General features: G+C 39.8%; 1 protein-coding gene across 1 annotated transcript; it reads right to left on the bottom strand.

Moving 5' to 3' along the window:
- Positions 1-259: 259 nt before the first annotated feature.
- On the bottom strand, positions 260-1,387 carry LOC148112025 (uncharacterized). The gene is given in 2 exon segments (XM_087879351.1): positions 260-404; positions 407-1,387. Coding segments are annotated over 2 exon segments (1,056 nt in total). The 3' UTR covers positions 260-329.
- Positions 1,388-11,791: the final 10,404 nt, after the last annotated feature.

Genomic DNA, 11,791 nt, shown 5'->3' with positions numbered 1-11,791 from the left:
TCCGGTGCTTCATCTCCCTAAGCTCCTCGGAGAACCAAGGAGCTAGGTGAGTTCGGTGCCGGGTCAGAGGCCGCAAAGGCACGACACGGTCCAAGGCCCCGGCAGCCGCACTATCCCAGGCGGCCACCAGGTCTTCAGCCGAGTCATGAGCCAGAGTCTCAGGAAATGGCCCAAGCTCCATCTGGAACCTATCAGGGTCCATCAGGCGCCTGGGGCGGAACCACCTGGTCGGTTCCACCTCCCTGCGGCGGGGTGCAGCGGTTAGAAAGTCCAGTCGAAGGAGCAAGTGGTCAGACCATGACAAGGGTTCGATGGCTATATCCCCTATATCAAGGCCACTCAACCACTGACCAGAGACAAAAACTAAGTCCAGAGTGTGTCCCCCTGTGTGAATGGGGTCATGAATTAACTGAGTTAGGTCCATGGCCGTCATTGAAGCCATGAACTCTCGAGCCACCTCAGACGTTTCACCGATAGATGGCAGGTTGAAATCCCCCATAATAACAAGTCTGGGGGTGTCCTCCGCCACCTCGGCTATAACATTAAGCAGCTCGGGCAGGGCCGTTGCCACGTGGCAGGGAGCCAGGTACGTGACCAACAAGCCCATCTGTACTCCACGACCCCACTTTACAAAGAGGGACTCACATCCGGCTATCTGTGGAACAGTGGTCTCCCTTGGATCCAGACCTTCCTTTATAATAACCGCCACCACCCCGCCCCTGCCCTGAGCCCTCGGCTGATGAAATGCACGGAAGCCTGGTGGGCATATATCCACGAGGGGAACTCCCTCCTCCTGGCCCAACCAGGTCTCCGTAATGCCCGCCAGGTCCGCCTCCCCCTCCTGAATAAGATCGTGAATGAGGGGGGCTTTATTAACAACGGATCTGGCGTTGTATAACATCAGTCGGAGGCTCTGGCCCTGGGGATCTGGACAGCCTGGGAAACGAGAAAAGCATTGGGGACCGGAGTGCGCAATCACTCTAAAATAGCGAGTGCGCATTCCCCGAACATGATGTGGTCCCCAGCTACCGCCATATCTGCCCCTCCCACTCACTATGCTGATGGAACAGCCCTCTTCAAATCGAACTCCAACCCCCTCCCCGACCTCCGGTTCTACGTCCCTAATGTCGCAGCCCTTCGCTAAGGCTGGTCTTGAACCCGTTGGATTTCCCCCAGAACTCACCCTAATCCCCCCCGAACCCCTTAAAATGTTTGTTAAAAACCCACTAAAAAACCCACTTAAAAAACCCCTCAAACTCTTCTTTGCTGCATGCCATCTCTCGGGGCTCCAACGCCCGTCATCAAGATAGGCCCTCGATAACGAAGAGAGCCAAACCTGCGAGAGGGGGGAATCTCGCAGGGCACGAAGGTCATTCACCGAGTACATCTGGACATCAAGGGGAGGTGATAATCCATGGCCAATAGCCAGGGGACAATTTGATGTTATCACAGTCAAGAGTAAATGCCAGGCTTCAATAGAATTCCAATGGGACACATAGGACCTCATTGCCCTCTCACGGCAATGGCAGGAGTAAGAATGCTGTTTTGAACCGGTGAAGGGTGACCCAGCCCCACTCTCACGGCGGCTGGTCAACCACGATCGTCCAGAGAACCGGAGGTGAGACAGCAGCTGTAGACCCACTCCACCAAGACTTGAATCCCCAGATGTAAACCTCCATTCAATGGAGGGAAAGAATGGGATCAGGTCAGTCCACATAGTCCAGGGCAGGCTCAACGGTGGAGATCATAGCCACCAAAAAACTACAGGGAGGTCAAGATGACACCTAGTCCAGGAGATGATGATGGGGGGGGGAAAGAGGAGAGCCAAGGCAACAAACGCCAGAGGGGGGAAAACCCTCAGTCATGGTCCAGCTCTCCCCCATCCCCCCAGATCTTCCTTATAATCATGCTGCTCATCTCGCCCAGCCTTCATAGATCAACATGAAGGCCTCTGGGACGACCAAGGGCCAAACAACGCCCCACAATCACCCAGGAGATCTAACGCCACAAGTAAGCAGCTGCCACCATCTCCAACACTCCCACAGACCAAACTGCGGTGGCCCCTTCCTTGAGCCGGCGGCCGCCATTTCCACGCCGCCAGCATCGCCGCCACCGCCGTTGCCAGCCTCCCCGTCCTCACCTCGCCCCCCTCACCGCCCTAGCACATGTCCAGGGGGCAGATTGGGCTGGCGAGGATCCTGACAAGGGTGCCGCACCGCCGCCATCGCCGCGGCGCTGACGCTGTCTTCCTGGCTCTGCCGCCTTCAACATGGGAGGTCTGCCGCCGCCCCCTCCTCCTTCGGGCCGCTCTCGCCGTCTCCACAAGCCGCAAGCCTCCGCGAGCCTCCGCGAGCCTCCAGGACATTCTAAGAAGCCGGAGACCCCTCAGCAGAGAGCCCCGACACTCCTCCAGCTGGGCCAGGGCTGCAGCGATCGAAATTCAGCCCTTCAAGGCCCCCCTGAAGCCATAATCACCCCCCCAAAATACCGGAGTCACAGGGAAGTCACCATCTTGCGCATGCGCAGAAGAGTAGAGTTTAATATTCTGTCCTTTTCTCTTGCAAGAAAAATCTTCTTTGGATAATAGCTGATACCACAGACATTTTCCAAGAAGTATTTCTTAACTATTTCATTAAAAAGAGCATAAGAAGAATATTTTTGGGGATGGGGGTGGGGGGGGGTTGGCTTCGCGGCGAGATAGCTGGGGAAATAGCGGGTTCTGTGGAGCCCAGCGAAAACCCCGACTGCCGAACCATCGCCGATGGGTCTCCGGACCAGAACCGTCCTGCAGGGACAGGGTAGAAGGAGAGCACCTCGGACGACCAAGAGGAACAGGGAAGTTCCTCGGAAGTCGGAGGGAACTCTCGGTAAGTAAGCGGTGGGGGGCAGCAGCCATGGCGGCTGCCACGAAGCTGGGACAAACCGGGCTAAGTGATGTGCAGGAGGAAAGCGGAAAGGAACGATGCTCTTTGAAGTAGGGTGAGTTACAACCAACCCAGGCTAGAAACAACGTTTGGAGTAATGGTTTTTTATTTGAAAGACCCATAGCCTTAAAACAGCAGCTGACTAACTATGGGGCATAGAAGATTTTAGAATTAAATTTTTAAAAGAAAAGAAAAAGTCCCGACTGAAAATTGATATTTGAATAGACCAAATTGGAAAAATAAACATTGAGATCTGGTTCAAAACTGATCAAGCTTTAAATTTGAATTGGACTCTTAATGAAAAGAAGCGGAAAAAAAAGAATTATTATTTTTAAAACACAGAAGAAGGAGAGAATCAAGCAGGAATGTTATATGATTGAAACAAAATAGCGATTTGCATGACTAATGGAAATTGTGGATTGTAGAGAGACACCTTCTGGTTCAAAAGAAACATTGTAACTTGCTCTTTGTTTGGGAACATTGTGAATATTACAGATAACAACCATGGGATTTTGGCAGTGGAGCTGTTTTTTCTTTGTCTGCAGGCGGCTGGACTTTGGTGAAAAGAAAGGGAAAATATAATGGAACTCCTATAATTGGACTAATTGGTGCAGGAACAAAAGAAGTCAAATGGCGCAGGAACAAAAGAAGAAAATTGATGTGATTTGCTTGAAATAGAAGAAAAAGAATTAAATTGATATATGGAGAATTTAATTGAGAACATTGAAATTGAATATATGCTAACAGACAAGGAAATGAAGAATAAGATGCACACAGCTGGAAAAAAGAAGATAAAAACAATGTGATTAAAAATGAAAAAGCAGTGTATAGATGGATAGTAATAATAAAAAGGAGGTTTTAAAAGAGGGATAAGAATGAATATGAATATGAGAAGAATTTGTTATAGATACATAAAAATTGAAATAAAGAGGGAAGTTAGAATATAAGAGGAACAGAATAGGTTAAAAGAAATTTATTAATTTATATAAGGACGTGTTTGGTGCAAGAACTATGTCTAAATTATTTTAAATTATGGGTATTAATTCAGCCAAATTTATTTAATTCATTTAATTCGATTTTAAATTTTGTATATGTATGTGTTTTATTTCATGGCTGTTCACCGCCCTGAGTCCTTCGGGAGTAGGGCGGTATAGAAATTCAATAAAATAAAATAAAATAAAATAAAATAAAATAAAATAAATAAATAAATAAATAAATAAATAAATAAATAAATGTTAAAGTGCTACAAAGATGATAATGATAATGTGATTGAATATGAATAAGTAATGTATAGATAGATGGTAAAATAAAAGAAAAGTGATTATGCTGGGATAGGCAGCAAAAATAAAGATGATTCTACTGGGTATAACAGTAAAAATAAAGATAATTATGCTGGGATTGACAGTAAAATAAGATGATTATACTGGGTATAACAGTAAAATTTAAGAAGTTTATGCTGATATTAACAGCCAAAAAAAGATGATTAAGATGAAGATTATATACTGGGAGATGATTATACTGGAATTAATATTAATAATGAAATGATTATGTTGTGATGAAGAGTTAAAATAAAGGTGACTATGTTGAGATAAACAGTAAAATGAAGATGATAAATGTTAACAGTTAAAATACTGTGTAAATATCTTGATGATTTATATTTTTAAGATATATCCATCCATGCTAAAAGAAAAAGAAATTGAAATGATATTTGGTTAAGGATTTTAAGATTTAGGTAATGGGTTTTAAGACATTTTTAATTAGATAGAATTTATGGCAATAATGGTATAGAATATTAAGTTGTGTTATTTGGAAATTAAGATTTGAGGTGAAATAATAGAAAGGTAATTGATTTGTGTAAATTAATATAAGTTAGACATTTTTCTTTAAAAAAAAAAGATGGTAATTAGTGGGGATTTGGAAAAAGTTTTTGTTAAAAAGAAATTAGTAATTGTACCTACTTATGACCGAATAAGATGTATTGTATGTTTGTGTATTTTAAAAAATAAAAAAAATGTTTTTTTAAAAAAGGATATTTTTATTAAAAAATGTAGCTAGGTATATGAAGTTAAGGGAAGTCCTAGGATCTTAATTATTTCCTGTGTAATGTGTAGAATCTTCATAGGAACCTACATTATTAGAGGTTAATAATGAATCATATAATCTTTTTAGACAAACATCCTGAGTCCTGCCTCATGGCAGTTAATATCCTGGACTTGGAGGATACCTTCAGTATCTTGTAACATCTGGAAGCAACCTTAAGGAGAATTAAGGAGAAACTTCCTATCAGTGAGAGCAGTTAACCAGTGGAACAGCTGGCCTCCAGAAGTTGTGGGTGCTTCAACATTGAAGGTTTTTAAGAAGAGACTGGACAGTCACTTGTCTGAAATGGTTTAGGGTCTCCTGCTTGAGGAGGGGGCTGGACTAGAAGACCTCCAAAGTCCCTTCTACTCTATTCTGATTGATTGATTGATTGATCTACATGACTGGCAGAATATTTGTGTAATGAGATCCCCCCCCCATAACTATCCACAGCACCACATTATGGCCCAGTGACACCTTCTCAGTGATCCTCAAGGGGAGGAGCCAATATACAGTGGATTGCAAGGCCTTTCAGAAGGTGGACCTCAAACAATTCATCTAGTTTCAAAGAACTGAGATGTTCCTAGAAAGGTGAACTTAGCAGCACATATCCAAACTAAAAAGCAGAAGAGATATTTCCTCTGCTGTTAGTAAAGCTTGCCCAGTCTGCCACCCCCTCCTCCCATCTCTTCCCAGCCCCTCCTTCCAAGTCTTTTTTTAAAAATATTTTTTAAAATATTAATTATTAATTTTAATATTAAAAAATATTAAAATATTTTTTATTTTATTTTTTTCAAACATAAACATAAAACATATCTTTTAAGAATGAAGTCTTGATCCGGTCATAGATAGGTACAATCGCTTATATTTTTTAACAAACTCCATTCAAAATTTCCTCATTGCGTCTTTTAAAATTACAAATCAAAACAAAATTTTTTAACATAAATTCTAACATCTTAATTTAAGCCATACTATTATATCACCACAAATCTTAATTCCCAAATAAACTCCATTCATTTTTATATGCAATTATAAATCAAAATTCATTCTAACTCCTTCCTAAATTTTCTCCATTACTTCTTTTAACATCAATATCAAAACACAAATTTAAGAATATTATAACCTCTGGATCTAAGTATTTACCTTACTATTTTATCACCACGAATCTTAATTTCCAATATATACAGCTATATTTTTATTTCACTTTATAAATCAAATTCTAGCTGTATTTCTTAATATCTGGACCCATTTCATCCAATCTTTAGATCTTAAACTTTGTCAATTTTCTTGAGTTTATCATCTATTACACATTTCATTTTACACAAAATAATCTCAAAATCGTTTTGCTTCATTTTAATTGTCTTCCAACATATTTTTTTTCACCCCATATTAATTTGGCTATTTTCCAGTATTTTCTCCTCTGTATCTCCCACTATTATTTGGCTGATTTCCAGCATATTTTATTTTGGCTGAGTTTCAGCATATTCTTCTCCATAACTCAAACTGTTATTTGGCTGATTTCCAGCATTTTTTTATTTTGGCTGATTTCCAGCATATTTTATTTTGGCTGATTTCCAGCATATTCTCCTCCATACCTCCAACGATCATTTGGCTGATACCCTGCATATCTTGTTTTGAGTGTTTTCTTTTCAATATATTTATCTATTATTTAATTATTTCCAAATATACTCTTCAGAGTGTTTCCCAACCTATTTCTTAATGTTGATCATTTCCAACATACATTAAATTCATTCACAATTTGTTGCTTAAATCTGTGTTTCTTATTTTATCATCCAATAGTTCATTAATCATTCACATTTAATCATATTTACCATTCTCAATTTTGTTTACAGTTTAAAATTAAAACATGTTACATCAAACATATTCTCCACTTGTTCTCCCATAGTCTAATAAATTTTCTTAAGTTTGTCTCATATCAATATATACTCTTATGCTTTTATAAAAATATCATTTTAACCACCTTAACATCAAATTTCTATTTTAATTACCTTCCTTTATTTTCCATCTTTATTTCTCCATATATATCTCCTGTTTATATTTAAAACTCATTTAAACATTTAGACATTTAAGCATTAGATTTTAATTTTATCTATTTTATTTCTACATTTCCCTATCTGTCCATAGGTATTCCACTTCAAAATCAATATATCCATGTTTGAAACTCTGTATATCATTTTAATTCTATTGTAAAGTCTGTTCCATGTAAAATCCATCAGTTTCCCTATTTTTGTTCCTGCGTCACTTCTTTTGTCCCTGTGCCAGTTAGTTTCGATTTTATTAGTTCCATTCTTTTCTTCTTTCTTTATAAAACCACCCATAGGCAGAATAGGAATCTCCAAAATCCAAAAATCCATAGTTATTTTCTAAGTAATCCAGGGTAAATAGCCAGTCAAAATAGTTCTTTTTCAAGCAGAAGGCAAGTCTCTGCAATTTACACTTTTTGCTTAGTCACAGCAATCTCCATTTTGAAGCAATTATATAACCATCCATTCGCCTCGCTTCATCTAACTTTTAAAGGTGTTAAGTCCTTATTTGTCGCTTTTCTCTTTTTCCAAAGATCAAATCTGTTCCAATTTGAAGGAAAACTCAGTTTTCTGGTTTGTTAATAGCCAATTCTTCCAAAACAATCAGTACTAAAGTAAATTCCTTAATGGGTCGTTATCCCCTATTGTTACTTTGCAAAATCTTCAAGCCCCACAAATCTACAGCCGCTGTTTAAGGCTAGGGGTCTTATTAGTAAAAGTCCATAGTCTAACGTTGTTTCTCGCCTGGGTGGGTGTCACTCACCCGGCTTCAAAGCACATCGTTCTTTCTTTCTTCTTTCCTCCTGCACAATTCTTTTCCCGGTTTGTCCCAGCTTTGTGGCAGCCGCTATGGCTTCCTCCCCCACTGCTGACTCAGAGGGTTCCCTCCGGCCTCCGAGCAACTTGCCTGTTCCTCTCGGCCATCCGAGGCGCCCCTCTCCTTCCCCTGTCCCTACAAGACAGGTTCGGTCCAAAGACCCATCGGCGGCGGTTCGTCAGTCAGGGTTTTTGCGGTGCTCATTAGAGCCCGCTATTTCCCTGACTGCATCGCTGGGACACCAAACCGGAAGTCCACCTTGCAAGTCTTTTTGATTTACTTCCATTTAGATAAGAAATTGTGCAGGTTAAAAATAAAAACCCATGTGATCTTCGATCTGTCTTTTAACTTGCACTTTCATGAAAAGGTTCTGGATCAGTGGTGAAATCTAAATTTTGTTTCTACCGGTTCTGTGGGCATGGCTTGGTGGTGGGGTAATGTGACTGAGTGGTTGTGGCCAATTTTTTTTAACTTTTAAAACCATTTTTTCTACAACCTCTTCAGCGAAGAGGTTGTAAAAAAATGCTTTCAAAAGGCTCTGACGATCACAGCTGAGTTGCCTGATCAGCAGAGGCTTTTTTAAAAAACCTCTGCCAATCAGGCAATTCAGCTTGGATCATCAGAGGCATTTAAAAGAAAAAAAAGGTTTTTTTCTTTTAAAAGCCTTTGATGATCCCAGCTGAGCCACGCGATCATCAGAGGCTTTTTAAAAAAACTTTTAAAAGCATTTTTTGGCTGAAGAGGTTATAGAAAAAATGCTTTTAAAAGTAAAAAAAAAAAAAGCCTCTGATGATTGTATGGCTCAGTTGGGCATGGGGGGGGCGGGGATTTTTGCTACCGGTTCTCCGAACCACCCGCCACCATCACTACCAGATCAGGTGATCCGGTCCAAACCGGGAGCATTTCACCCCTGTTCTGGATGGATCCAGTTCCACAAAGCCTCCCATTTTCCTCAGTGTGACCCACCTTCCTGAGTGGAGAAGGTCCCCTCCGGACAAGGAACGCAGTCATAGCAGCAAACTGGCTCTCCTTCTCGAGCCCTCTTGACAAATCCAGGATGACAACTTTCCACACATTTGGACTGAGGCAGGGACTGAGCAGAAAAACAAGGAATGCCAAAGAAAAGGTGTTAGGACTCTCCGTCCATGGAAAATGGAGGTAGAAATGGATGGAGACAAATAGCCTCTGGTCTTCACTGAGGTAAACATGAAACCTCTGACTACTTCTAAACAGATGCAGGAGGTAAAACTGGCAGGTTCTTCCTTTAGTTCCTCCCTTTTGCTTTCAGAATTTAACATTATAATAAATACACCAGCTGCCTTCAATTACTGCAAGTTCAAATCTCACCAGGCTCAAGGTTGACTCAGCCTTCCATCCTTTCGAGGTAGGTAAAATGAGGACTCGGATTGTGGGGGCAATAAGCTGACTTTGTATAAAAAAGAACCGCTTGGGGGGGGGAAAGCCCTACTAAGCAGGTATATACAAAAGTATGAAGGCTATTGCTTAACGCATTGTAAGCCGCCCTGAGTCTCTGGAGAAGGGCGGCATATAAATTGAACCAATAAATAAATAAATAAATAAATAAATAAATAAATAAATAAATAAAATACAATACTTTTCTATTTAATGTAGTCTAGAGGGATAGAATTGAAAAAAGATTTAAATATGATGATATATTCTTATTAAAACTAATAATTAATTTTAAATTGATTTTAAATTGGGTTATTTTAATTTACGGCCAATAATATTTAATTATTTTAAATTGCTTTTAAATTTTGTATGTATTGTTTTTTACTCTGGCTGTTCACCGCCCTGAGTCCTATTCTGGAGAAGGGCGGTATAGAAATTTAAATAATAAATAAATAAATAAATAAAATAATAAAGTTTACTATAAAAGATTTAGGAAATTTTATTCTATTAGTTTTTTTAATATGAAATTAAACTGTGATGAAGAAAGAAACCTCTGACCAGTAAGATCTTGAAAGGTTTCCATAAAACATGGCAAAGCCACTCCACTTAGGTCCCGTCTGTTGAAGAACTTCCATGAGATGACACCACCTGGCATGGGAGGACCACCACCCTGGAGACTCTAGGCTTTGCCCACTTGAAATGGGACCTCAGGCTTTGGAAAACAGAGAAAAGACACCAAAATTTCTCCCACCTTATTGAGCAACTTCAGCTGTGAAAGAGCATCTTGGATGATAGTAAGCCTCTGTCTCAGAGAATACGCCAGAATCTCTCTCCTGGGATCCTCCTTGGGGAGAACCAAGTAGCTGCCAAAGGTCAGATCTGCTGTTATCTCTCCACTTTGGTCCAAGTACACTTCAAAGTGGGAAATATTCCAAAATTCATTCTTCTCCAGAAAGGGATGAAACTAGAATGGGAACATCCAGGAATTTGAAAAACAGAGAACTTTGTTTCTATCCCACATTGAATCTTTGTTCTACAATTGTCGGATCTTCAAATATGCTTAATTAGGATACAAATACTGTCATCATCTTCATAAGTGAATGAAAAAGTTTGAGAAAAATTTGTCAATCCTATACTGACAAAATATAGAAAAAGTACATAATTGATACAATTGGTCAAATATAGGGAACATTCTAGAGCAGATGACAAATAAAATGAACAGAGAAAGAAAAAAGATGATTCATAAACTCTTTGCAATCAAGAGGTTGATTCCCAGAAAGCATGGGTTGATTAAGAAGAAAGTTCTCAGGCTAATCTTCTCCCTGGTCAACCTGATGGAAAACACCTCCAGATGTGCTAATTCTAATCAATTGTAATGCAATATTAAAAAAATGTTGCAGATCTGAAAGAACAAATCTCCCACCAACTCTTTTCTCAGCCTGAAAAGTTAGCCAGGATCCTTTCTGAGTTTCTTTCTCTCCCATTATGCAGCTGCAGGATTCTCCCCTCTTCTCTGATCCTTCCCTAGGCAGCCTCTCTTCCCAAAAGTCACCCCAAAAGCCATTCTCACACATCATTACACTTCCTAAATAGATGATGGGAACTCTGGTGATATCATTGGATTTCAATAAAGGACTCACAAACAATTGTGTGATGTGATTAGAAAACTGAGGGCTGGATAATAAGTGGATAAAAACTGTCTTCAAAATGATACTCAAATAGTTTTTAACTCTTTTTAATCTTTCCTAGGAAACCAGAAGGTGATGGATAACAATTTGCCATTGCTCATCAATTTTTCTACGTTGTCATTAATACGATAATTAATACTATCTTAGAGTAACCTACTTTGATCTCATTTAAAGAATATCAAGCTTTTCAACTGACAAGCCTTATTTGAAACTTCATTTAAAACGTTTGATGAAATAACAATGGTTTCAAATCAACTTAAAGACGATAATCAGAAGCAAGCAACAATTGTTGAATCGGATGGATTGGATGGATGGACTGGAACTTAATTTCCTGCTGGCATCCCTGAAGGAGGAGTCTGGTTTGAAGGCAGGCTGCTTGGAGATGGCTGGAGAGGCCATGGACCCTGAAGACTCAAAGTGGACAAAACGGATGACTGATGAAATGGATTCTTTCAAGAAGATTGAGGGAGATTGGGGAATGGACTTGTCATATTTAACTGGAAAACAAGTCTTAAGAGTCTTTGTGTTTCAATGTACAGGAGGCCCTATTACTTTGGGGAATGGAAAGCAGTTGTTGGGAAAGATCCTAATTACAATTTTAAGGAAATGAATTATTATTAAGAATCAAACAAAGGTGGTTAACCCTGGACAGATTCTGGATGAATCAGAGATAATGATTGTAGTGATAGATAAGAAGCTCCTGTAAGTTTTCTGTGAGTTAAATACAATAGCAGATAACAGACAATTTTGAAGTTTTTAAATTTAACTTTATTGTTGGATTGCCTGTTAACTCCGTTTTTATATACAGCAGATAGATGACAAGTCAAG

Source organism: Pantherophis guttatus, chromosome 15 (assembly GCF_059756535.1).
Source record: "Pantherophis guttatus breed Tessera chromosome 15, ASM5975653v1, whole genome shotgun sequence".
Lineage (NCBI taxonomy): Eukaryota > Metazoa > Chordata > Lepidosauria > Squamata > Colubridae > Pantherophis > Pantherophis guttatus.
The sequence above is the reverse complement of the archived record's forward strand: the minus strand, read 5'-3'. Positions and strand labels throughout refer to the sequence as shown.